Below are 27,028 nucleotides of genomic sequence, written 5' to 3'. Positions count from 1 at the left end.
ATAAAAGACCAAGACCATCATCCTGACTTCTACCATGCTGGACAGGACTAGTTTAAAATAAATAAATAAATAAAAGACGTTAAAAAGACAAACATGAAACAAATAATCAGTTAAAAAAACAGCTTCTGATTTGCAGAAAATGACAACAGAGATATGAAGAGTGACTAAAAGACAATAAAGCAGCTACAAAGAAAGCCTGAATTATAATTTGACATTAAATGATCACAAAGTGTCAAAAGACTGCAAAAAGAAAATCTGAAAGTATTTAGCCTCAGAGACTAAACTAGTCTGGGTAGGTGGGATGATGGATGGATGGATGGATGGATGGATGGATGGATGGATGGATGGATGAAAGGATGGATGAAGGGGTGGAGGGTTGGGTGGATGGATGGAGGGGTGGAGGGGTGGGTGGATGGATGGATGGATGGATGTATGGATGGAGGGGTGGAGGGGTGGGTGGATGGATGGATGGATGGAGGGGTGGGTGGATGGATGGATGGATGGATGGATGGAAGGATGGATGAAGGGGTGGAGGGTTGGGTGGATGGATGAATGGATGAAGGGGTGGAGGGGTGGGTGGATGGATGGATGGATGGATGGATGGATGGGTGGAGGGGTGGGTGGATGGATGGATGGATGGATGGAAGGATGGATGAAGGGGTGGATGGATGTATGGATGAAGGGGTGGAGGGGTGGGTGGATGGATGGATGGATGGATGGAGGGGTGGATGGATGGATGGAAGGATGGATGGATGGATGGATGGATGGATGGATGGATGGAGGGGTGGGTGGATGGATGGATGGATGGATGGATGGATGGAGGGGTGGATGAATGGATGGATGGATGGAAGGATGGATGAAGGGGTGGAGGGTTGGGTGGATGGATGGATGGATGAAGGGGTGGAGGGGTGGGTGGATGGATGGATGGATGGATGGATGGATGGAGGGGTGGATGGATGGATGGAAGGATGGATGGATGGATGGATGGATGGATGGATGGATGGAGGGGTGGGTGGATGGATGGATGGATGGATGGATGGAGGGAGGGGTGGATGGATGGATGGATGGATGGAAGGATGGATGAAGGGGTGGAGGGTTGGGTGGATGGATGTATGGATGGAGGGGTGGAGGGGTGGGTGGATGGATGGATGGATGGATGGATGGAAGGATGGATGAAGGGGTGGAGGGGTGGGTGGATGGATAAAAACAAGCATGTGCACTCTGAGGCTTCCACTGTCTCACCGTTCATCTCTGAAGCTGGAAGCTGGAGCAGAATCAGGGTGAACAGTCGGTGTCTGAAATGAAAGCATCGTCGTTTCTCTGTCCAATCTTAGATGAGACAGCAGGAGGAAGTGGAGAAGAAGGCAGAGGTTGCCATGGAGATGTCGGACCTGGTGGTCTACTGCCAGCCACGCAGCAAGGAGAAGGACCGCTTTGGTAAACCTGACAGATGTTCACGCTACACCAGATGGAAAGCAAACACTTTTTCTTCAGGGTTTTGGAGAATTGAGTTTTTTAACCACAAACATCTGGGCCTGCTGTATGAAAGAAAGCATGGACACAGTTACACGTGATGACTTCATTTCCTGGAAAGACGCCATCACTCCACTGCATTTTAAATGAGCCAATCGATCAGTATGACTTTATTTATACACCACTTTTATACAAAATTGATGTGTTAGACAGTGCAAATTCAAAAACCAGTTAAAATGAGTAAAAACGATATTAAGAGCAGCACATCCCGCCCTGGACCGTCCTGCTTTGACTCGGTCTGGATGCAGATGCAACATGTGAGGAAACGCCATCGCATCAGAAATTTGAGTGGAGGAAGACAAAGGTGCAAGAATCGGTTATTAAGAAGACCTGAGGGTATATTAGGGATGAAATGAGTATAAAACATTAAAATGAATTATTAGAAATTAAATTATTATTAATACTACTAGTAGTAGTAGTAAGGCGCTTTGGGTATCATTCCAGGTACAGTATAAATACAGACCTTTTACCATTAACTACTAATAATAAATATATTCAAGTTAAGTTGATGCAGCTCTTGAGTTTGATTTTAAAAGCATCAACACTCGCTGCTCTTCAATTCAGGCTCAAAACCCATCAATACCTTTTTTTTGGAACTTTTATTAATTCTAAATAATATGTTATATCTAACATAAAACAGGATCTTTAATGGTTGACTAGATGTCGCACTGAGCTGATAAAGGAGGGACCTTTACTCTGTGCTAAAGGGACATGTAACAGAATTGTGGTTGATATAATTAAGGACTGAAAAAAAAGTGAGCTTTGTTTGCAGTGGAGTGAAAACGTATTTTTCCTGGAACATGAAGAAAGCTGAGGGTGTTCAGACTGGAAAGATCAGACCCACCGGACTAGATGAAACCTGTACACTCACTGGTTCCATCATGTCACCTGCAGCTGCAAAGCTTTCCCACAGAGGAAAGTCTGAAGCGAGGGGCTGCCCTCAGCGTTTTTACACCACAGCGCGTCCTTCAGCGAACATCTAAAGACCTGATGGCTTCTACAGATCAGAGTTTCCTGTTTTGACATAAATGTGCAGCACTACAAAAACTTGTTAGTGTGTCAGAAGAAGAATTGAGCTTCATTCTAAACGTGGACACACTGGATAAACAGAAATATTGCATCAGCTGATTAATAGAAACAGTTTTCGACTTTTTTTTTCTGTTTCTGAATCAAACTCAGACCTGTTTTTATTTTAAACCAACAGCTCAGTGACTGGAATCTAAGCCAGTGGCAGTTACTCAGCAGCATCTTTTACACCCACATTTATCTACACTGACAGACAGACATGCATCTTTTTTACCTGTTTCCACACTGACCACAGCTCTCTAAAGCTAACATTATTCACTTCTGTCATCACTTAACATCATCAGCTACTGAGACCTAGGAAAAGGGTTTGCTCCGCCATCAACAGACCAAACAATCCTCCTCGACCTCACCTTGAAAAGCAGTGACATGTCCGGTCCAGTTTATTGTGAAATAACTGCTCTTTCCCACTTCTGCAGAGAGTTACACCTACAAAGAGGTCCGCTCCTTCGCAGAGAACAAGTTACCAGGAAAGAGCCGCACCAAGGACTTCCTGCAGTATAACCGCAAAGGCCTGAGTCGCATCTACCCCAAAAATCAGCGAGTGGAGTCCTCGAACTATGACCCCTACACCATGTGGGTCCTCGGCTGCCACATGGTGGCTCTCAACTACCAGACTGCGGGTACGGAGGGTATCTGTGTCGGCGGCGGGGGTCCCTGCAGCCCCTGCTGCTTGAAGCCAGCTGCAGGCTTCTTTTGGGTCAGGCTTGATTGATTTTCAAGATGGGATTGTTTGTCCATAAAGAAAACCATTTCCATGGGATTCACTTTCTTTTTATGACCCTTTTGAAACAAAAAGAGAATGCCAACAGACCTCAGACATGTTTCCTGCTCTGTGCAGGAGTAACACAGATGAAATCAAAGACACTGGTGTTGTTTTCCAGGAACATGGCAGACCACTTCATAGTTTTGGTCCCAAATTTGCTCTTAAATTAATCTAATGCAAAACCACTAAAGAGATTTATTTTAAGACTGAAAGTCTGCCCCCTGACAAAAATAGATGGGAAAGCTGATTTCTTTCTTCACAGGATAATTCATCTAGTTTATTTAAAAATATATGTTCTTTGCACAGTGAAATTTTCTAAAGGAAAGCAGAAGAGAGAGAGAGAGAGAGAGTGAAGCCGGAGAGGAGACGGAGACTCAGAGCAAACAGGATTTTCTGACATTTCATCTGCAGTCTATTTTAACATGTCCAGAAACTGTCTGCATGTGTTAGTAGAGCAGCGGCTCAGACCATGTTTGTTTCCACCCAGATAAATACACCCAGCTGAACAGCGCCCTCTTCAGTCTGAATGGGTGTACTGGCTACGTGTTGCAGCCTGAACTCATGCGCGCTGATGGCTACGATCCTCAGGAGAAGAAGAAGGTCAAGTACATCATTAAAGTCAGAGTAAGTCCCACACAAACATGCACGCTTATATGTGATTATTTATCTTCTAATAAAACCTTTTATTATTTATTGGTGTTTTTAATATTTAACAGTTCATTTCTTAACAGTGTCTCAAATCCGGTTGTATTTTATGACAGTAAGGGATGAATCTGAATCAGTGCAACTTCATGCAGGCAGCCATGTTTGTTCTCTGCAGGTGATCGCTGCCAGACACCTTCCTAAACCTGGACGCAGCATCGCCAGTCCGTTCGTGGAGATCGAGTTGTGTGGACACACAGAGGAGAAGTTCAAGACTATTGTCTATCGTAAGGAGATCAGGGGCAGAGGAACCGAAATGACACAAGAGCTAGCTCCAGTACTCAGTGCTGTACTTATACCTCGTACTTAACTAGAGTTCACTGAAGATCTGACACTAACATCTGCAACCAGAGGTGTCAGCTGGGAAAAAACATCTTTTCAGCTGAGATCAGCCTGTAGTCTTGCTCTTTGCTATTCTTTATATTAAAATATACTAATCATCAAATCTGAAAACACCTGCAGGTGTCAGTACAGAATACCGACTCATCGTGTCCCAAACATTCAAGCTCATTTTTTATAGCTGCATGTTGGCTTAAGCTGCACGTTAAGAAAACCCAGACAGACCCCATTATTAAATGAATAATGTTTAATATGATCATGTAATTAACAACAGATAAAATCATGTACATGACATTAATTGAACCTAGTCTACGAGATATAACCTGCTTTTCTACCACCTCTCTTCATCTGGCTGCAGGAGATAATGGTCTAAATCCCACCTGGAAAGCCCCTGCAGAGCCCGCGGAGTTTACCGTATATGAGCCGGAACTCACCTTCCTGCGCTTTGTGGTCAATGAAGAAGACATGTTCTCAGACCCCAACTTCCTGGCTCAGGCCACGTTTCCTGTTAAAGGCCTCCGCTCAGGTAAACACACACACACACAAGCAGAGCTGCTGTTTATAAGTCCCCAACAAGCTACCCTGTGGTTGATCTTTGTTAGACAGATTGTATATAAGGAAGAATGCTGCACAGCTTTGAGTCTGATTCAGACTTTCTTCCTCTACAGAGCATGAGCTTTGCTTTTACTAAGATGAGAGACCACACGATGGCAACTGAACATCTCTGTAGTGTATGAACTTCCCTGCTGGTGATTTTCTTTGACTTTATGCAGTGGAAGTCTAAATAGGTCAGACATGTAGAACTGATATCATGAACTGATTTAATGTCGATTCATTTCCAGATTTTTATGTAACACCAATTTTTCTAGAATATTAAAGACATTCTCAGATATTTTAGAAAACACTGAGCTGTTTATATGTCCATCAAAATCAGATATCTGGGAGTAATCAGATTACTGTAATATTCTGATCTGATGAGCTTTACCAGTGCATTATCAGATTTATTTCAGTCTGTACATCACTTACTGTTATTTTCTAAACATTCCGTGTTTGTAGCTCCTTTCAAAACAATCATAATCGGCTGGACTTTTGCCGATTAAACGCCGATATATTCTTAAATTTTCATGAAACTGTAAATGTTAAGTGTCGGAGTCGTCTAGAATGATGTCATTGCGCCGTTTGTCCACTAGATGGAGCTCTGACTCCATTCAATCCTCAATCCTACAGTAGCTACAGCCGGGCAGGTGGGCAGGGCGGAGCTTGACGACAGGTACGTTTTAACGACGTTGTGAAGTTAGGAAGGTCTCAGCATGTCTCCAGGTCCAGTCATTCTTTTCCTTTACGTTGCAGTGCTAACGTTGTGCTAACCTAGCTAAAGTTACTCCCTGCCAGTTAATGTTAGCAAAAACATCGCTAACCTTAAGTTATGCTAACCTAGCATAGCGTTAGCTAACAGCTTAAATTCCAGCATGTTACTGCAGAAATAAGGTAAGTGTACAAAATATGTGAGAGTCTAGAACGAGCGTTCATCCCTCTATTTGTGGCCATTATATATTTAAAATGCAACTCTGTTAAAAACGACATGTTTTAACATTTGAGAAAAGTCTGGTTTTTATTTTGGTTCATACGAGTCAAGAAAGTAATGGAGTAGAGAAAATGTGATTTAATGTTAAAGGACGTCAGAAATAATGTTCTACCAGTAACTTCACTCATTAAATTGCTTACATATAGCATCCGCCTGTGGTTTAAATGTAAAGATAAATTCATCAGTACAACTCGCGGCTGATTAATTCTCCATAGAGAGAAAATAAATTAATTAGGAGTTATTTTATTCATGCATATATTTTTAAATGAATCAGCCATTTAATCGGTTATCGGATTTTTTGTCGGATGCCAAATATCGGCATCGGTCGGGCTCTAATCTGTGACGTTGAAGCACCGCCCACTCCGATCTCATACTCCGAGCACGTTGAGCAGTTACCCTGGCAACGCTGTCTCGCGCAGATGTCTGATTCACAAAAAATAAAATCCAAGATCTTTTTAACGTGATGCTTTCCTTCAATCTGTTCTCAAAATGGAATGATGAAGCAGTTGCATTAACAGCATCAGCCACAGACGCTGCAGTCAATCCCCAGTTTTACTCACATCCGAGCCAAATAACGGAGAGAAAAGTGTTGGAGCTGCAGGTTCGTGCCAGTATGATGGTGCAGCTTCTCTGGCAAACATTAGTAAAGGTGGAGGAGTTGATCTGAGGCCTTTTATCACATTTATTGCTGTGATGGAAATCTCTGGTCTTTCAGTGTGATGTGACTGTTTGCTTTGGTCTTGTAGGCTACCGCTCTGTTCCTCTGAAGAATGGCTACAGTGAGAACCTGGAGCTGGCCTCTCTGCTGGTCTACATCAATGTGCAGCAAGCAGGGGTAAGCCAACACGCTCTGAGCATGTCAGCGTTCATGTGGAGCCGTTTGGTGACTTCTTCTTCTCTGTTGTCCAGAGAGCAGAGGAAGAGCTGTACTCCTCCTCCAGCCAGCTGAGGAAGAAGCAGGCCGAGCAGAGCGAGTCCTTCCTGTACGACACCCACGCCAACATTCAGCGGCCCACCCCGCCTCGCCAGCAAAACCAGCTCATGAGAGAGTCCAGCGAGAAAAGGCATGGCATTAACTTCTTAAATCAACTTCTGTTGTCTGTTCAGTTCAGCTCTGATGAGGTCTCACAGGATATTTAGGAAAAAAACATGCACTTATTGGTGCTGAAAATCCGTCTTATTTTGCAAATTCCTGGTTAAAATACTTGCAAACATCCAGCTGACGGAGACATTGCTACCTGAGTTACCTTACCTTGTCCTACCTGGTCGATGGACAGTCGTCCTTCACAGGAGCAGAATGAAAAGCATAAAGTCAGATTAGTGGAACATCCACCCGTCACCGTGGTGATCTGCGTTGGAGGCTGGATTAGTCCAGTGTTTCTCAGTCCAGGTCCTCCGGACCCGCTGATCCTACTCCAACATTAATGAACTTCCTAATCCAGTTCTTTGCAGAATGTTAACGAGCCATTCATTCATGTGTGTTACCTCTAAAACATGCGGGGCAGAGGGCCCTGGGACCAGGACTGAGCAACACTGGATTAGTGGAACATCCAACCAGTAGGTGGTGGTAATGTACAGGTGGTGGAGATTAGATTAGATTAGATTAGATTCAACTTTATTGTCATTACACATGTACAAGTACAATGCAACGAAACACAGTTTGGCATCTAACCAGAAGTGCAATAAGCAACATGTGCAAGATATATATTATATACAGTATGTGCAAATGACTGTACAGTATGTACAAATGTGCAATGTACAAAAGCAAAAAAAGTGATTATCACAGTATGGTGATTTAAGTACTATGAGCATAATATACAGATGGATATGTGCATTAATGTACATCAGTATTTACAAGTCTTTATGTAACTTAGTCACTAGTGCAGTGGACATTGAAATAGTGCAAAGTAATGAACAGGAGTCTAACTAAATAAACAGTGAAGTGGAAAGGCTAGTGGAATGTTCAGTACATAGTACTCGGTCAGGTCGGGGGGTGTGTGATGGGACGTAGTGTGGTATGGGGTCAGTCAGTGGGGGGCAGAGTTCAGCAACGAGACAGCTCTGGGGAAGAAGCTGTTCCTCAGCCTGCTGGTCTTTGTCCTGAGGCTTCTGAAGCGCCTGCCAGACGGCAGGAGATGGCGTGTGGTGTAGGTCTGGTCATACAGCACACACCTGTAAAAGATCCAACTTGATGTGATGAGGGAGTTTTAGAAAGATTTTCTTCTTCCATAATTAAACATGTTATATTTATTTAATGATTCGCTCGTATTTCATGCTTTCATTTACTGAAGACCTGAAGGTTTGTGTGTCTGTTCCGGCTACACCACGCGCTCCGCCTGACGGAGGACGGGAACGCTGCAGGCTCTGAAAGAGGCCCGGTCACATGACTCCGCGCTGCGGGCTCCGAAAGAGGCCCGGTCACATGACTCCGCGCTGCGGGCTCCGAAAGAGGCCCGGTCACATGACTCCGCGCTGCGGGCTCTGAAAGAGGCCCGGTCACATGACTCCGCGCTGCGGGCTCTGAAAGAGGCCCGGTCACATGACTCCGCGCTGCGGGCTCTGAAAGAGGCCCCGGTCACATGACTCCGCGCTGCGGGCTCCGAAAGAGGCCCGGTCACATGACTCCGCGCTGCGGGCTCCGAAAGAGGCCCGGTCACATGACTCCGCGCTGCAGGCTCTGAAAGAGGCCCCGGTCACATGACTCCGCGCTGCAGGCTCTGAAAGAGGCCCCGGTCACATGACTCCGGGCTGCAGGCTCTGAAAGAGGCCCCGGTCACATGACTCCGCGCTGCAGGCTCCGAAAGAGGCCCCGGTCACATGACTCCACGCTGCAGGCTCCGAAAGAGGCCCGGTCACATGACTCCGCGCTGCAGGCTCCGAAAGAGGCCCGGTCACATGACTCCGCGCTGCAGGCTCCGAAAGAGGCCCCGGTCACATGACTCCGCGCTGCAGGCTCCGAAAGAGGCCCCGGTCACATGACTCCGCGCTGCAGGCTCCGAAAGAGGCCCGGTCACATGACTCCGCGCTGCAGGCTCTGAAAGAGGCCCCGGTCACATGACTCCGCGCTGCAGGCTCTGAAAGAGGCCCGGTCACATGACTCCGCGCTGCAGGCTCTGAAAGAGGCCCCGGTCACATGACTCCGCGCTGCAGGCTCTGAAAGAGGCCCCGGTCACATGACTCCGCGCTGCAGGCTCTGAAAGAGGCCCCGGTCACATGACTCCGCGCTGCAGGCTCTGAAAGAGGCCCCGGTCACATGACTCCGTGCTGCAGGTTCAGACGTTCATGTGTGTCTTTGTCTCTCTGCACTCTCAGTCAGGATGGCCGAGCGGTCTAAGGCGCTGCGTTCAGGTCGCAGTCTCCTCTGGAGGCGTGGGTTCGAATCCCACTTCTGACACACTCTTTTCTCCACATGTAAGGTTTTTATTAAGACTTATAAACATAGAAAATAGAAAAACTGTACAATCTTTTTTTTCTTGTAACATAAGAAGAGAGGACACAGGACATCTCACTGTTAGAAATTAAAATGTATTCTTCATAAAGAAGATGTGTGTATGCACTATTTAAAGTATTCTAGAAATAAATAAATAGGTGAATATATAATAATAAAGTAATAAAAATAAAGTCTAACTGCACCTGAATGCTGCATGTTAATCATCCAAACCTGAACAGTGTTGGCATAAGAGAGGAAGGGACCCGGGTTTTATAAAGAGATCAGAATACTTTCGGTTTTTTATTTTCTCTGAACGGAGAAGGGACAGGAACTGGGTGGAGGCGGTTTTCAGACTTTCAAATGGAGTGAAATGTGTCTGCGAGCCACAAGTGAAGCAGAAGCAGTGGTAGAATTTTCCCTTTCAGGGAAACTACGGGTCTTCAGAAAGACCAGAAATGGAGTTGGAGGCCGACTGGGAGCTCCTGTTAACCACACAGGATGTGTAAATAAAACTAGAAACCTCACAGATTATCTACATTTTAAGATCTAATCTCTCAGGTTTTAACTGTAAAACTTAATGCCTGCTGTCACAAATTTGCATCAAACCTTTTTAGCCTTTATTTTATTTTATTTATCTATTTGTTATTAGTAATTCTTATTTATATATTTATTTCCGTTTTATTTATTATTAATTTATTGTCATGGACTTATTTAATATTAAATAGTACTTTATTTTGTTCCAGTTATTTTATTTGTTTGTTTTTCTTTATTTTTTTTCATCTATATTCATTTTATTAAAAATAGTTAAAGTTCAGGCATTCAGGGGTTAAATACTTTTAATAAACAGGTTCCTAAAACAAGGAATATTTCAAAGTTTTATTATCATACTTCACATGAAAATCTTTATATATGAGCCTAAAAATAAGAATATTAGATGTTGATCTTTGGAGATTTTTACAGTTGAACTTGAAAGAACTTGCCAGCATCTTCTTCTCCATGATGATCAGTTTACAGCCAACAACAGCCGGATAAAACATCTGCAGCATCTGGTTGCAGACATGAAACGACCTGAGCTCCTCAGGAAGTAAAGCCGGCTCTGTTCTTCTTGTAACGGCCTCTGTGTTGGTGGACCAGCCCAGTTTAGTGTCTAGTGTTACACCCAGGTACTCGTATGAGTCCACAAGATCCACGTCCGTCCCCTTGATGCAGACAGGAGAGGACAGGGTTCTTCCTGAAGTCCACCACCATCAGCTTCATCTTTGGCACGTTAAGCTGCAGGTGGTTCTACCCTCACCACTTCACAAAGCGGTCTACCAGGTCCCTCCTTCCCTCCCTCCACACACCCCACAATGGCCGAGTCATCATAGAGTTTCTGTAGATGACGACTCCGTGCAGAACATGAAATCTGACGTGGTGAAGAGGAAGGGAGGCAGCACAGAACCCTGGGGGTTACTGATCAGACGACCAGAAACAAACTGTGGTCGGCCTGCCAGATAGTCCTCGACCCGAGCCACGAGGGGAGCGCTCACCCGCATGTTCTCCAGTCTGGCCTTCAGCAGGCTGAGCCGGATGGTGTTGAAGGCGCTGGAGAAGTCCAAGAACATGATGCGGACTGAGGTGTCGGTCTGTCCAGGGAGGAGTTAGCCTTCTGCAGCAGGTGGATGATTGCATCATCAACCCCGACATGAGGCTGATAGATGAACTGCAGGGGGTCTTGTGATAGATGCCACTGGCCTGTAATCCTGCAGCAAGATGTCCTCTTCTGGGCACTGGGACCAGGCAGGATGCTTGTTGTTTGGGTAACAGCGGACCTCCTCAGTGGGGATGATGTTGTTGATGCAGGACCCAGCTTACCCAGAGACACAGCCAGCCAGTCGGGCTGTGTCCTCACCATGTGGCTCATACAGAGCGTCCCAACCTGTGGCCTCCAGCGCTCCACGCAGTGCCTTCATGGCCTCACCGCCCTCACCGTGGCCAGGTGCTGCTGAACCACAGGCTTGTATGATGTGATGGTGGTCGTGTATATTAAAAATTCTTTTGCAGCTTCACAGAGAACCAGCATGGAGATTAAATGAAAAATGTTTAATTATTATTTCTGCTTTATTTCGCTGCAGGACAAAAGAGAAGAAGATAAGCAACAGTAAGTTCTACCCCTGAGACCTCGGTCTGAGAGGCCCGCCTCATGCTGGACGCTGTTTTTCATCTTGGGCTGAATCTTTCATTATTACACCAAAATGATAAGAAACCAGTGTTACCTAGAAATGATATTTATTTAAGGGTTGTGGCTTTTTCACAAATGCCCTCGGCAACCAGCATAATGCTTGAGTCTGTAGTCAAACTCCTCCATCTTCCAGTGATGGTTTTTATTCTGTTTCTGTGACCCGCTCTGAGCTCAGGTGTGAATCTGTTTGTTTCCATGGTTTTATTTGATGTTGAAGTCTGATGAATGAAATGAAATCCAACAGCATGAAAATGGTTCTATATTTAAATGAAGGCAGACCATGTTTCTCCTCCTCTGACATTATAATGATCTGAAATAAATAAAGTGTGTTTGATGAAACTCTTTTTCTTCTTCTTGTTTTTTATTTTGGAGATGAAAGCTGGGTGAGGCCTCCAGTATTATTGTAGATTTCTAAGCTTCATTCCTAAGAGAATAAAAAGTTATTTAAATGAAGGGAATAGATTCCTAATATAAATTTATTTTTTGCCATTGATCTTTGGCTGCACCTTTCAGGTGTGAAGAAAACCTCACATTTTTACATGACTGCACATTTATTTGCATTTTTTAATTTCCTCATTTTTCCACTTTCTTTTTGTGACTTTGTCCGAAGCTGAAGTCACACCTCGCGTTCTTCCACACAACCACCTGTTTGAAATGGAAGCCAGATGTAAAATTCGGAGCGTTTTCCAACCATCAGCACAAAAACGTCCGTTTTACGATCAGCTTCGCCAGCTGGTTTTAATGTTTGTGTTCAAGTTAAAAATTGACCTCAGGAAATAGTTATTTATTAAATGTGGAGGCAGTTTGTCACCTCATAAAGATATGGGTGAAGGGCGGGTATGACGGAGGCTGAGCACACCCAGAGGGCGCCAGTGACTCAGGTGTGTGTGTAGGTGTGTTACAGCCTTTCTTCTGGTTGTCAAACATATTAATGAGTCACCAGGTGAGCGTCCTCGGAGCTCCGCATGGGAGGTGCTGCAGGGAGATAGAGAGGTAAAAGAGAGAGACCAGAGCTGATAGGACGAAGATGATGAAACACCTGAGATGTGTGTGGGTGTGTCACAGAAAGAGAGACTCAACACCACCGTTAAACACCTGTCAGTGCAGGTGGGGGGACTGGCGGATGGATATCTAAGGTTTCCATGGAGATTTCTTCTTAAAACTATTTTCTCTAATCAAGACGTTCACTTGTGTTTGTGTGTAAACAACTTTCTGCTTAGATTAAATGTTGCTTCTGTCAGTCAGTTTCATTTCATTTCCTTCAGGTGTATCTGATGACAGAAACAGCCGGTGGAGGATTTCCCATCAAACGTTTTTATTCTAGGACCCCGGCCTGCAGGAGCTTGCTGTTTCAGAGAGAAGCCTTGATTCATGGCTGAGTTCCCGTCCAAGGTTACCACGGAGACCAGCTCCCCCCACTCCCAGAGCTCTCAGCCCGGAGGAAACAGCCTTCAAGGGCTCGCCACCAGCGTCACCACCATGATGGACACGTCCTTCATCCGAAGCATCCCAGCCATGCTCATGATGGCTGAAATGGTTCGTACCACCCAGTTCACACGTCTGTCTCTACTCACGCAGGACACACACTTATCTGCTCAGCTCAGGCACGTTAGTCAAAAACAACCTTATTTTCTATCAAACATTCTTCTGGCTCCACAAATAAAATTCACCACTTGCGAATTTCTGAGCATTGATTTTCCCTCATGGATGATAAATCATTTGTACAGAGCTCACACAGAGAAGGGAAGTAGCTGAAACAGCTGGTACGGTAGCTCCAGAGGTCACGGCAGGTTTCCAGGACTGGTTCCAGCGTGGATTGAGGGAGCAAGATGCAGACAGAGGCCGTCTGCAAAGGATGTGTTTTAACTAAATACAGCACAGATGAATAAGAAATATCTGACTTTGCTCCCGGGTTTATCTTTCCTTCACTGTTCACTGTTTTAGTGTGTGGAGGGTATAGAAGTTCTTTCCCACAGAAAACATTATAAGCTGCCTACATGCTGCCTTTTAGTCTCCTTCTGAAGCCCATCCCCCGTTGCTGATCTAAAGCTCGTGTTGCTCCTGTGAAGCAGTTTAGCAGCTTCTGCTGACCCCACAACGTCCAGCTATGAGCAAAGTACAGCCATGATGTAAGAGCGCAGGCATTCCAGAAACCGCAACCTGAGGACTGGCAGGATTTATCTTTGGTAATTTGGTGGACTTCTCTTTATTCTAGGCTGTGTTAGTGTGGCCGTGGTTAGCTGTGTCTGAACGTAGGCCGCCAGGCCAGAGCCGTCAAACTGCTGACAGCCAGTCAGAAATAATTCACTTTAAAACAGCGAGGCCACGGTGCAGGTCAGTGCTTCCCAACGGTGCCTTTAAAAAGTTCTCCAAAAAGAGGAGTTACTGCAAAAACTTGTGTCAAGCAGCAACACAGCTGAGACGATCACCTAGTAAAACATAAATAAATAAAATTTATTTATGCATGCATTAATAAATGTAGGCGTTACTTCCACAGATTAACCTCTTTACATTAACGCCTTCATTTTGAAGGCCTAATAAAAATCCCAAATTAATTTAATAAATGTGAGCTATGACCCGGTGACCCCTGAAGTCTTGGGACCCTCGGTTTGGGGGCGGCTGGTGCAGACGACAGTTTCTCTGCCACTGCTGTGAGCAGTTTGCATCACCAGGCACATAAAAATCATGGAAGTAGTTATTTATACAGCTGCATACAACTGTTTTCTGCAGGAATCTGTTTCTGGGTCTGATTCTGCTTTAAAGCCGAACTCTTGGGTTCCCCAGCCATTGGCAGCTTCCAGAGGACTTTTACCTTGTCAGGTTTTACAGATACTGACTGTATATAAAGATAAAAGATGGATTTAGCCGCTTCTGCTGCAGTGGGGGCGAACTGCCCTTACTGGCTGGTTAAAATCTGAAAGGGAGTTGCATCTCTTTTGATTAGTATTCAGTACAAGGGCATAGCTAGATACAGGATATGATTCAGGAGCAACATATTGTAAAACTGAATACATTTTCTATAGTAAAGGGTAAAATCTGGCTGTTTGACCTCATTTGTATTTTTATATGAATCTCTGGCCTGCAGTTGGTGGTGGAACACGATCTTTTGTACCAGTTTTATGAATGAATGCTTCCAGGAACTAAAGCAGTCACTCTCAGCCGCGCTGTAAGATTGTAAACCTTTGACAATAAATTGGAAAACAGCTCTTGTTATTGCCTTTGACCTCAGAGTTGAGCCAAGATGTAGCTGAAGAAGCCTTCTGACACCCACGTCTTTTGGGATTTGTGTCTTGTGCTACCTTTAATGGCTTCCAGAGATCCAGCGTCAGCTGCAGCATCTTCTCATCTGTTGTGTCACTTATTCCTTTTGTCCAAATTTTCTTCGTTCTTCTAACATCCAGGTGATGTCCTGCTATTAGATGTGATCATTTATTATAACCTGAGCCAGTGTTGGTTGTCAGATACATTGATAAGTTATAAGATCCTTTATTGATCCCACGGTGGGGAAATTTCACTTCACTATGATGGTAGGAACGTAGTTAAAAGCACTCTGACATTTATTCTGCTTTCCTCTCTCGTGGCCCACAGGCTGTCCCAGCAGGCAGCAGGAAACTGCTTCCAGCCTCTATTAAACCAAAACTCAAAGATTTATAAATTCCTGGTCAATAATTATTTAATGTTGACTGGTTTGTGGTTCATGTAATTACTGAACATCTAGTTCTGATTTGTTGAAGTTAATCTCACCAACTCAGTGGCTTCAGTAAAGTGAGGTTATGGACAGAATAAAGTCTTAGAGGCAGGTCAGACTGGCATCGTGGTTCTGAAGCATCTGTGGCCACAGTTCTCCAGCTGCTCTGCTGATCATAGCAGTTTAGTCAGATAGACATTTAGTTAGATTAGATTCTAGTTATCGTGAGGGCTTATAAGCCACGAGGGAAAAAGCTGGAAAGTAGAGAGTAAGTAGTTTTCTGGAGGTAAACATGCAGACAGCTTCCTAAATGCACTAAATGCTCATAGCCGAGTTAAAGCGACACCAAAAATAAACTTCCTGCCAACTTTACAGCTGCTGTAGCTCAAGATGTGAGAAACTGCTCTTCAGTTGCTGATACAACATTTGTGGACAAGCTTGCATTTATGCACCATAAATGTCTCCGGTTTTATCTCAACAAAGGCACAACAGGTTTATTCAGATAGCACATTGTATGTACGAGACTATTCAAAATGCTTTACATCAAATATTACAGCAGCACAGCAGGTGCAGGAAGAAGTACAAGATTATAAGAAACCATCAAGATCCTAATAAAATCATTTAAACGATTAAAAACAGTCTAGATAATTTAAAAGATGCAGATTCTTTTAGAATCGCCTTTAACCTGGAAGTGTGAAAGTTTCATCTCTGGTTCGTCTCCCACACGTGACCCACAGGGCAGGACGCTTTGTTTAACATGGGCTGCATGTGCTCATGCTGGAAACTGGACAGGTTCAAACAAGTCAACATATTCCATTTAATCTTTTAGAAATAACACATTTAATTTAGTATTTTTGAACATTTACTTTGGAAATAACTGCTGAGGACCAATTTTCTACTGAAGTATGTGAGTTAACGTGTAACGTTAAACTGATGCCAGGTGGGATTATACAGCCCTGTTTACATCGTCTAAAGGTTAATTAGACGTCATCATTGCACAATAGTTAGTGAGTCATTTAAAAAGGTTAAAGTGGTAACTATAAAAGATTAAATCATAAAAACATTGCTGTGTCCTGTTTCTTAAAACCTGGCCAATCTCAGTCTGGTAGGTTTGGTGAATCATGTACTGAGGCTGCAGGTTCGAGTCCCGGCCTGGGACCCTGCGCTGCAGGTCCTTCCCCGCTCCCTCTGCCCCTTGTCTGGTCAGGCTACTGCTGTATAAGGGCCACCAGGGCCCAAAAAACACACAAAGGTCCTGCATGTTGCTGCAGCTACTGCTGGCTTCACCAGGTCCTCCAGCTGGTCACCGTGTGGAGCCACGGTTTCATGTCCCGGTTATTTTCTGACGGCAGCATATAGAGCCCAGAGTCATAAAGCTGGAATCTCAGCTGGACAAAGTATTGATAAAACCTCCTAAATTCTTCTTTATCTTTACAGATTCAAACTCTATTTGTAAAACTGTAGGTCTGTTTATGTACCTGATTTAATATACGTGGTGGACACCTGATATGTGATATTACTTCAGTTTCTGCTTCATGCGCCGCTGTTTATAAATCGTATGTGGGAACATAATTTGGGGTCGTGTAATTCTCCAACCTGCCTGGATAATCTGGAACCCAGCAGGTAACATGATTCTGTCCCGTGTGATCAATAATGATGCTGCTCCCTGGTTTCACATTAATGCATCTGTTATCATTTCTCTCCTTTTTCCTGGAAGGAAATTCTAGTTTTCAGCCCTACATCCTGTTCTTACCTTCGTTAGCAACCTGCACATTTAAATCTAATTTAGTCATTTAGTTGGCACCTTTATCCAAAGAAACCTATCAGTAAGAAACAACATCCAGCTTCAGTAAGAGGCCCGGAGAGCAAATTCCACCATAAATCCATCTGGACTAATTAAAATTAATGGGAATAAAACAAAATGAAAGGCTGATGTTGGAAGCTTCACACACACACAGAAGGATTGAGTGTTTGGAGTCTTCCTGATGAGATGATGATGATGATGGTATGAATGTTCATCTCAGTGTGTCTCAATCAGATAAACAAAGGCTGGTTTCCATGCAGGATAAAAAAAAATAATGTGAAAAAATAAATGGATTGATTGCAAAATGAATTTCAAAGTATGCAACGACAGCCTGGAGAATAAAACTTATAGATATATGTTTTTATATTTTTCATTGTGTTTAAAAAAATATAATATATACTAAAATAAATATTAAATGTTTAAAAATATATTAAATTATATAAATAGCTAAATTAATTAAAATAAATTAAGTCATAAATCTAAGTGTCTGGTAACATAAGAAATAAATCAGCTATAAATTAAATATAATAATGCATCAAATATTATTCTACATTCAAATATTTAAAAATATTTTTTAAAAGCAATTTTATAAAATAAAGTTTGAGTTAAAAATATGAAAAATATTTTAAAACAGCATAAATAGCTTTATTTTACAAAAATCTGTTCATGTAAAATAAAAACTTATCCGCCACAAAAAGAAGAAAAGCAGGATGAATATTTGTGTTTTTGTCATTTTCAGCAATATAAAAATGTAAAAGTACGTTTTCTTCTTTTAATCTGTTTCTTTGCAAACTGCAGCAGCAGAAACACAAAATAAACAGGAACTTTCTGTCCATCGTCTCCTCGTGGAAGGCGATCAGGCTCCGGTTTCAATCTTCCACCCCTTTATGAAATATTGATGAATCATACTCCCTGAATGCTGCATCATCACCCTGCATGTCGGACCAACGTTTATCTCATAAATATTTCTCCCACTTCTCTTATCTGAAGATTGTTTCAGTGTGAGGTGATGCCTTTCTTCCTCTGGGGAGTAACAGATGATCTCCTGGCACCTGCTCGTACTTTCTTTTGGACTTTTTTGGGTTTTTTATAGTCTAAAGGTGTTTGCTGTCTGTGGTGCAGACAGGCGGCTGCTTTGTAAAGGTCAGCCTGTGTGTGTGTGTGTGTGTGTGTGTGTCAGGAGGGTAAAAAGTGAAATGCGATCCCAGCGTACATCATGGACTGTCCTCTTATTATGCTTGTCCTCGTGGGACAGCAGCAGGCCGACATGCAGAGAGAAACAGAAGCCTTTATGTTTTACATCCAACATGCAAAACAAATAAAGAAATTTTCTCCCGTCGTCAACTCAGGTTCATCTTCGACATTTGTTTCCACTGCCAGGCTACAGACTCCTCAATCCTTCATATCGGAATTAAACATTTTCTCTAAAAACTCCAGCACATAAAAGGTTAAGATATGAATTATTAATAATAATAAATACAAGAATGTTGCATCAACAAGCAAGGCGGGGGGTCTCTGCAGAGGTCCAGGTCTTCAAGGCGGGGGGTCTCTGCAGAGGTCCAGGTCTTCGCTTTGAGCTGGTCGGGATGTTTTAGGGATAAATGCCTTTTATTTTATATGAGTTCATGAAAGAAAAACAGAATTTGTATCACAGCGGCCCCAAGAGGCCAAAAACACGTAGTCCATGAGACCACGAGACTCCATTAGACTGGAGGCTGCTTTAGCACCAGAAGAGGATTATTGACCCCCCACCACCACCTCCACCACCTCCATCTCCACCAAATGTGTTCTTTCACATATGCAGTAATATCCACCCACCCATCCATCTATCCATCCATCCATCCATCCATCCATCCTCTGCCGCTTATCCGGAGTCGCGGGGGCAGCTGCCTAAGCAGGGAAACCCAGACTTCCCTCTCTGCGGCCACATTCACCAGCTCATCCGGAGGGATCCCGAGGCGTTCCCAGGCCAGCCAAGAGATGTAGTCCATCGTCCAGGTGTCCAGGAGGCATCCTGACCAGATGCCCGAGCCACCTCATCTGGCTCCTCTGGATGTCCGCATCACTGCAGGCGCAGCACCGATCCGCCTGTCCATCTCCTGCTCCATCTTTTCCTCACTCCTGAACAAGACCCCAACATACTGGAACTCCTTCACTTGGGGCAGGACCTCATTCCCAACCTGGAGAGGAGATCATGGTCTCGGATTTGGAGGTGCTGATTCTCATCCCAGCTGCTTCATACTCTGCTGTGAATCACTCTCGTCCAGGGGTGTTCAACCTGCGGCTCCGGAGCAGCAGGTGGGTCTCTGGAACTTTAACAACAGCTCTTAATACACGGCTGAACTAGCTCATGTTTTAAATACAGATATAATAACAAATGCAGCTTTTTAGCAATTTTTCAGTTTTTTCATGGAATACTTGCATTGAATTTCTACATAATGACACTAAAAGTATCTGAAATATATTTAATCTATTTTTCTTGTCATTAGGTTGGAAACTGGGCTGTTATATAATATTTTTATAACATAATTTTCCACAAGTATCTATGTCCTGTAGAGGAAAGCCTGTCTGTCCTCTTTTTGTAAATGTTTTGTTTTTTCTTTATTTTAAAACCTAAAAATAGAAATAAAAATGTGGTTCTTCAAAAAATGACTCAAATTTCCTAGTAGATTTAAAAAGTTCTAAGTTGTCTTTATCCAAAGGTCTGGTAACATCAGCGTCTAAAGGAGTTTTATTTAGCTGGCTGAGGGAGAAATGGCTCTTTGGGCTGGAAAGGCTGCAGACCCCTGCACAGCCTGGTGAAGCCAACAGAAGAGACCCAGCCTGAGGCTGAGCCGGAGCCCCTCAGCAGCTCGGCTGATCCTAGAAATTCTGTCCATGAACAGAATCGGAGACAGAGGGCAGCCTTGGAGGAGTTCATCCCTCCCTGGAAACAAAGCCGTCCTGGTCATACGGAGACCAGACGGCTTATTTTAAAAATTTCTTTTATTATTTTTATTTATTTACTTTTATTTATAAAAGAAACATTTAAAAGTCTGTGTTTTATGTATTTATATATTTACCTTCTCTGACTTCGGAGGGTTTCCTCTGACTCCATGCTGGGTCTCGTTTCACCTCTAGTTTCTGGGGTTGCTCCACTGGGCGCTGATCGCCAGCACATTCTACACCGTGGTGCCAGCGTACGGCTGGGTGATGTTCGTGGCCGTCACCCTGTGGATCCTCACCACCATCCTCTTCTTCATCATCCTGTTTGGAGTTCAGCGACAGCTGACCGTCGTGCCCTGGCCGCTGATGGTAGGAAGGATGTTTTATGTTAGTGAATGTCCAGAGAAAGCCATATGTCATTAATTTAAATAAAAACAGATTATTTTGTTTACATACAGATTAGTAGTTTCCAGAAATGTATTGTTATCCAGACTTTAACCCCTGCAGCAACTTCTTTATATGTTATTTATTTTTATTCATTTATTTGCTTTTATTCCCTCATATTTATTTATTTATTTTTATATCATTTATCAGTTGCCTTTATTAATTATTATTTATTCATTTTATTTTATTCCAGTCTTTTCTTTTTGTTATTTTTTTATGATTTTTTTTCTGTATTTCTTTAGCTTTTATATGCATTTGAATTAATTGGGGAATCAGGTTAAGTTGCATCAGTGGTTCCCAAACTTTTCTGTTACATGAAGAGAAAAACAAACATGAAGGCACGAATTATTTAAAGTTTGATTTAATGCTGAACACCGGATAAAATGATCTCTTGTAGAGATACTAGCAGCTAAACAAGGAGACGATGGGGTGGAAAGGAGGAAGACGGAGGGAGGCGTGCAGCAGAGAAACAGGAAGTAAATGTGTACGGATGTTTGTCTTTTACCAGGTGATGGTGTACAACGGTGTTGCAACAGTTCTCTATTTAACTGCCTTCCTGGCCAACGCAGCAACTGTGAGGCAGTTCATCTACGGCTACGGACACATAGCAGCAGCCGCTGTAAGACACTAACGCCTCTCACACGACCTCACCTGCAGAAAACAGCCAAATATGTAAGAACGAAAAGACAGACAGCAGATAACAAGTCTGCAGAGATATTCACTCCCTACATGTAAGTGCTAGAAACCCCTACCCAGGGTGTGTTTCTGGTGGCATGTTTACTCATCAGCCTGTAGCAGCTGCACACACACACACACACACACACACTACTAATATAACAAAGTGATCAATAACACACTTGGAAAACACTGTAAGACCGATATAGGTGTTTGCAGGGCAACAGGTGAAGACCAGTGTGCAGTTACTGCCTCTCAGCACTAAAAATGGAACGATTCTGCCTTTCCCTGAAGACAGAGGCCCGTTGGTCAAAGCTCGGAAATCACCAGCTGCAGGAATTTTGATAAAACATAACGATGTGGTGTTTCTGGGATCACTGGCACCAGCTGGAAATGTCATGTAAGAGCTGTAACCGTCCACCTGTCCCTCTTTCCCCTCCTCGTCTGTCTGAGCAGTTCTTCGGAGCTGTGGTGACAGTGCTGTATGGAGCCAGTGCTTTCTTCTCCTACCTGGACTGGAGGGATGACGGAGGAAACGCTGCCACCAGCACGGTGCCCACCTAGGACCCTGGATCCAACGATGCCCCACCTGAAAGATCAGTTCAGCACTGATACTCAACGCCTCCTGCTGCTGACTCTGCAATCTTACCTGCTCTGGTATCAATAACAAGATGGTTCATATTTTACACAGAGGTTTTCTGTGCATTAATTTATGGTCATTTAGCACTTCTACGAGGCATCCAATAATCCTAGGTTTAGCAATATTCATGGAAACTAATTAAAAATGATAAATATGAAGCTACTGAAGGTCTGGCTTAGAACAAATACTGGACACAAATGTAAATAAAAGCCCTGCAAGCAGCTCTTTAGACCAACCTGCTAGCAGAGAGGTAGAAAGTCCATGTTTGACCCGGTTTTGCTTGCTGGACTAACTTCACATCAGGGTCAGTAGCAGGCTTCCTGTGGACTCATCCCATCTAAGATCCCAGGAATATGGCCCTGTAAAAGTGCAACTTGATCTTACACTTTGGTTTTTATGCAGCTCAGACAAACAAAAGGTGCTAGCAGACTGACTGTCTCCTTAAAACACCACCCAGTTGGTGGTTTCTTCTCAGGTCTCCTGCCTTTATGAACAAGAGACATGAAGTTGGTATAAAGCTTCACATATTTTATACATGCTGTTTTTGAGACCTATTGCATGACTTTATGGTAAAAACTTTGCTCAAAACCTGTGGTACACAATCTCATGCTGGTCTTCTGCCCCTGGTGGACACCTTCTGCACTACAGTAATTCTGAAAAGGTAATAATTGGTACATAAATGCTAATTATTATATTTATCGTTATTATTTTACGTTTTGTTAAAGGGCCAAATAAAAAAATAGAATTTTCCGCCCATTACATCTTGGGTCAGGCGTTAAGGGGTTAAACCTCTGAAAAAAGAAGAAAAAAAAGGGAAAATATAAGAAATGGAAAACAATGAAAGTGGATGAAATAACATAAAAGGTGTAAAAGAAAGAATTCATCATGTGCTTTTCATTAAACTGATCTAAATATCACATTTCCGCTGTGAAATGTACATTTTCTTACTGAACTCGAGACTACGAGACTCCCAAGTTTGGCTGCTGCTGCACGGATGTCCCGTTTTTTCTGACCTCGCTCAAGGCAGCTGTTCGGTAAACATCTCGTAAACATGCTCGAACTTTGTCATAAAACAGGTTCAAACAGAAGCTTTTCATTCATTTATTTGAAAAGATTTTTTTTACAAAGTGACAGAACATACATGCAGAATGAAAACTCGTTAAAAGAAGGAAAAATAAAAAACTTTTCTGTAAAGTACAACGACTGTCTACGGTAAAAATGACTTTCACATCCGTCATGTGTATGCTGACTATTTAAACATTCAGAAAATGTGTATTAACCTCACTAAATTCTCATAACAATGCGGGACAATAAACAGTCTGATATCTAACCAGGAAAACGGGATCAGCTGCTGGACATGTGGATGAGCCGGTGGGTGGGAAGCCAGGATTCGGACTCAGGTGTAAATTCGTTTCGGAGGAATGAAGAAGGTGGTGATGACAAACATGAGCAGTGGTTCCTGAAGGTCTATGGACAGATGAGAAGTGAGGGTGTAGCGGGTGGGGGCGTCACGGCGACTCTGTGGAGGTGGCGTGTTTGGAGCCTGCAGCGGTCAGAGAGGTGACCACTACTGCATCACTCAGGTCCACACCTCGGCCCTCCTTCGCCTTGAAGAGAAAATGAAGCTAAAATTAGCGCCAGCGCACTGCAGACATTCAAAAGGTCTTTTTTCCTAAACTTTGTTGTAACAGATTAAAATCGATTCAGTCTTTGTTGGGAATCACAGTCTTCATTAAACCAAATGATGCAGGCGTCCCAGGAAGCCTGGTCAGCCAGAAGTCATGGAATGGCACAACGTTGTGTTTATAAAGCAAGTAGATTTCATTCACAGCGAGTACGGGCTTGTCAGAGCCGTCTTACTAAGACATTTAGTCCTCAATCGTTTGACTGAGCAACCAGAGATGTAATCGCTGGGAATCGCTGTTTTTAAGATGTTCTTCATGCGGCCAGATTACTCACAGCTCTGTATTCTAGAAACATGTCTTTGAAGGCCATGAAGTCCGTGAACGTCAGCAAGATGTCAAAAATGTCACCTGAGACTTCGTCTTTGTGTTGCCTGCAGAAGGAGGAGACACGAGGTACATGACACCAAAAATAAAACTTTCCTGTAGCCCTTTTCCTCAACCAGAGCTGAAAACATAACGAGGTTTAGGACAGATGGAGGGAGAAACTGATAAAGATTTAAGGTAAAACAAGCCTGTCCCACAGAAATATGATCACAGTAAGGTTTACTGTGGATCTGCAGCAGTGAAATAAGTAAAGAGCAGGTGAAGTCATTTCCCTTCTAATCACGTAGTTTCACACAAGCTAAATGAGGAACAACATGGTTGTGCTGCAGTATGCAAATAATCACCCTTAATGGGCTCAAGTTACTGATGGAATCATCTTCTGTCTCATGTTCCTCTGATAAAGGTAAGTGTGTAGAAAACGAGCTAAACATCTGTAGCTGCAGTTCTGAGTGTGGGTGCGCCACCTAGTGGTCCACTGAAGAATACCACGTTAAACCATTTAGTCTCACTAACTCGTTGTTGTCAGAGGGAACTAGCTTGTGTGTCACATCTCACATGAGTTGCTCTATGAAGGTGTTCATGCTGAAACCAGAGATCCTCTCCATCAGCTGCTGCTCCAGGTGGTTTTCCAGCAGGTTAACCTACACAACAATCGGGATTGTTTTTAACTTCCTCACAGTAGTAAACACCAGAAAAATAAAGAGTTGATAATGCCACAGATTAAGCTGGAAGGATCATCTAACAGCAGCTGGATGAGTCGTAACGGGGACGTTCAGCCACTTACATATTCTTTAAAGATGAGTGTGTAGTTCAGCTTGTTCTCATCGGAGTTGTCAAAATCCAGGTAGTGTCTCTCCATGAAACCCAGCTGAAGCTGATGGAATTCTTCTTCTAAAATAAAAAATCATCCACATGTGGAGCACTGAGTCTTTTTACTATGAACTGGTCAAACACTGAAGACTCTTTTGCCTTGAGCTGACGTTAGCCATTTCAGAATAAGCTACGGGTGTTATAAGAGGATGAAATGAACTACTTTTTTCTCCGACCAAACCACCCATGTGTCTGTATAACATGTGAAGGAACACTTCAGGAAAAATCCTACCCATGATGATGTCTTCTATACAGCCAACAACAGCATCAAAGGCCGAGTCTGCAGCTGAAGAACTGGACAAAAAAAGCAAAAACAGAAACAAAAGATCTGCTTTTATATTAAACACAGCAGAACACCAGCCTCTTCTTTAACAGGGCCGCTGCGTAGCACAAACAGTATGATCTAATCTATGGGATCATTCCACACTGCCTCACCAAACCTTCCCAGTTCTTATCACGAAGTCTCTTGTGAAAGTTAATGGGAAATCTTCCATGGTATGTGCACGCCTGAAGACAGAGTCTGGAGCAGAAGATTAAAGCCATTCAGAACTAGGTGTGTTGAATTGAGTCGTTTCTATGATGCATCGCGATCTGGACGCGGGCGATTCTGCTTCGATGCAGCAACAAAACAGAACGGAACGTAATCATGCTTCCTGATTTTCCAGCAGTGGAACAATAACGTTGAAAACAACAACATAATTGTTTGTGATGTTTGGCATTTTTAGGACATTCAGACTGATTTATGAAATTTTTAACTGTAATTTAAAAAAGGAGTTCATTATCTGACAGCTTGTAATTCTTCATGGCATAGATGGAAGCAGGTGGTGGAAACCTTCCTCAGAGGTTTTCTCCATATTGACATGACAGCATCACACAGTTGCTGCAGGTTTGTCGGCTGCATCCATGATGAGAATCTCCCGTTCCACCACATCCCAAAGCTGCTCTACTGGACTGAGATCTGGTGGCTGTGGAGGCCGTTGGAGTCCAGTGAACTCATCGTCATGTTCTAGAAATCAGGTGGAGATGATCTGAGCCTTGTGACATGGTGCATTATCCTGCTGGAAGTAGCATCAGAAGATGCTCCACTGTGGTCATAAAGGGATGGACATGATCAGCAACAATACTCAGGTAGGCTGTGCTGGTTAAACCAAGAAAATCTCCCCCCACCATTACACCAGCAGCAGCCTGAAGCGTTGATCCAAGGCAGGATGGATCCATGTTTTCCTTCCAGTGGTTCCAGTTGCCTTTCTATCATCTCCACCCAGTCTGCCCATTAAACGTGAGGCGGGTCTTTATGTATACACAGCATGAAAAATTGTTTGTGGTCTGCAAAAAAAAGTATAATGTGTAATGAATCAAACATTTTTCTAGTACTAAGAAATGTTAAACCTTTCAACTGTGAAGGCCTTTCACGATGAAACCTAACCTGAGCCGTGGCTCACCTTGGCATAACTGGATTTACTCCAAATGGCTGAAGCGCACCCTGGACAGCTCACCTGGAAGCAGCCAGGACCTCTTCGCTTATATCGATCATTTCTGCCATGTTTTCTGCACAGCCCTGAACACCTGTTGAACGCGGGAAGGAATCACTTTAGTAGTTTCTAAACACACCTGCTATCTTGCAGATGCTACGTTTGCTAACAAATGTTATATTAATATCGTTGCATTCAACATCGGGAAAGACTAGATCAAATGTTTTCGGTCATTAGCGTCGCTGCTAACGGAAGCTTTGCTAACGTTAGTTAAACACATGGAGCGTTAATTTCTCTAAAATTAATTGATACTTTTCTGAAATCGTATTTAGAAAATTCATTTTATTTATGTTCACTTACTTCGCTTCCGAATGTCCATATTATTTTTCACCGTTAGTAGTTGGACGGTAATCAGTGAACGTAATTTTGTTGCCAAGGAAACTGCGTTTACGTGCGCCCTATAACGTTCCGTCCGGTTGGAAACAAAAGTCTACCCTTGATGGTTCCTACCTGCTCGTCTTTTCAGAGACGAAGCAGACACCCAGCATCACACACTTGACTTTGTTTATAGTTTAATCAGAATGATCCAACTCTTATCTAATATATGTAGTTTTTATCATTTCGTGCTTCAGTCACGCATAAGAAAAAAAAAGTATTAAAATCTGCACCAGCAGCCACACAAAGAAACACATTAACATACATTTATTACAAATGTCACAAACCAGGAAACAACTAATCTTCAATAAATCACATCTTGGGGCATATTTCCTTTATAGATGATGTTTTAAATACAACTTCATTCTTTACAATCCTAAACTTCATCTCCAAACACAGACATAACT

General features: G+C 43.2%; 3 protein-coding genes and 1 non-coding gene across 7 annotated transcripts in view; 3 read left to right on the top strand and 1 right to left on the bottom strand.

Annotated features, from left to right (window-relative positions):
* Positions 1–11,992, top strand: part of plcg2 (phospholipase C, gamma 2) — a 55,606-nt gene extending 43,614 nt beyond the window's left edge. For all 3 annotated transcript variants that reach the window (XM_041996421.1, XM_041996423.1, XM_041996422.1), the window contains 8 exons: positions 1,335–1,437; positions 3,036–3,239; positions 3,870–4,006; positions 4,203–4,311; positions 4,782–4,949; positions 6,755–6,843; positions 6,918–7,072; positions 11,553–11,992. In XM_041996421.1, the coding sequence (XP_041852355.1) occupies positions 1,335–1,437; positions 3,036–3,239; positions 3,870–4,006; positions 4,203–4,311; positions 4,782–4,949; positions 6,755–6,843; positions 6,918–7,072; positions 11,553–11,595 (1,008 nt within the window). In that variant the 3' untranslated portion in view covers positions 11,596–11,992. The remainder of the gene's footprint in view (positions 1–1,334; positions 1,438–3,035; positions 3,240–3,869; positions 4,007–4,202; positions 4,312–4,781; positions 4,950–6,754; positions 6,844–6,917; positions 7,073–11,552) is intronic.
* Positions 9,320–9,402, top strand: trnal-cag. Its single transcript has one exon. It is a non-coding gene; the product is annotated as a tRNA-Leu (tRNA).
* A 785-nt stretch (positions 11,993–12,777) lies between the features above and the next one.
* LOC121648236 (plasmolipin) lies at positions 12,778–23,004 on the top strand. The gene is made up of 5 exons (XM_041998251.1): positions 12,778–12,795; positions 12,925–13,195; positions 20,272–20,445; positions 21,029–21,139; positions 21,652–23,004. The coding sequence occupies exons 2-5, from the start codon at positions 13,031–13,033 to the stop codon at positions 21,757–21,759; spliced, it is 558 nt and encodes a 185-aa protein (XP_041854185.1). The 5' UTR covers positions 12,778–12,795; positions 12,925–13,030; the 3' UTR covers positions 21,760–23,004.
* Positions 22,923–26,652, bottom strand: LOC121648237 (ADP-ribosylation factor-like 2 binding protein). Of its 2 annotated transcripts, XM_041998252.1 has the most exons (7): positions 26,547–26,652; positions 26,211–26,280; positions 24,947–25,008; positions 24,629–24,735; positions 24,400–24,485; positions 23,795–23,891; positions 22,923–23,442 (listed from the first exon to the last, which is right to left on the bottom strand). In XM_041998252.1, exons 1-7 carry the CDS (start codon positions 26,563–26,565, stop codon positions 23,344–23,346), a joined length of 540 nt encoding a protein of 179 aa, XP_041854186.1. In that variant the 5' UTR covers positions 26,566–26,652; the 3' UTR covers positions 22,923–23,343. The 2 variants fall into 2 exon arrangements, with proteins under 2 accessions (XP_041854186.1, XP_041854187.1); XM_041998253.1 differs by lacking the exons at positions 26,211–26,280; positions 26,547–26,652 and adding an exon at positions 25,150–25,630.
* Between the last annotated feature and the right edge of the window lie 376 nt (positions 26,653–27,028).

This window comes from Melanotaenia boesemani, chromosome 10 (genome assembly GCF_017639745.1).
Source record: "Melanotaenia boesemani isolate fMelBoe1 chromosome 10, fMelBoe1.pri, whole genome shotgun sequence".
Classification (NCBI taxonomy): Eukaryota; Metazoa; Chordata; class Actinopteri; order Atheriniformes; family Melanotaeniidae; genus Melanotaenia; species Melanotaenia boesemani.
Note: the sequence above shows the minus strand (reverse complement) of the source record. Positions and strands in the feature narration are given on the sequence as shown.

Bases quoted from the DNA above. Each gene is read 5' to 3' on its own strand.
- LOC121648236 (XM_041998251.1), top strand. From the start codon at position 13,031: ATGGCTGAGTTCCCGTCCAAGGTTACCACGGAGACCAGCTCCCCCCAC. The intron at 13,196-20,271 runs GTTCGTACCACC...TTTCACCTCTAG, and splicing joins TGCTCATGATGGCTGAAATG to TTTCTGGGGTTGCTCCACTG. The intron at 20,446-21,028 runs GTAGGAAGGATG...GTCTTTTACCAG, and splicing joins TCGTGCCCTGGCCGCTGATG to GTGATGGTGTACAACGGTGT.
- LOC121648237 (XM_041998252.1), bottom strand. The intron at 25,009-26,210 runs GTGAGCTGTCCA...TTTTTTGTCCAG, and splicing joins GAGGTCCTGGCTGCTTCCAG to TTCTTCAGCTGCAGACTCGG. The intron at 24,736-24,946 runs GTAGGATTTTTC...TTTTTATTTTAG, and splicing joins TATAGAAGACATCATCATGG to AAGAAGAATTCCATCAGCTT.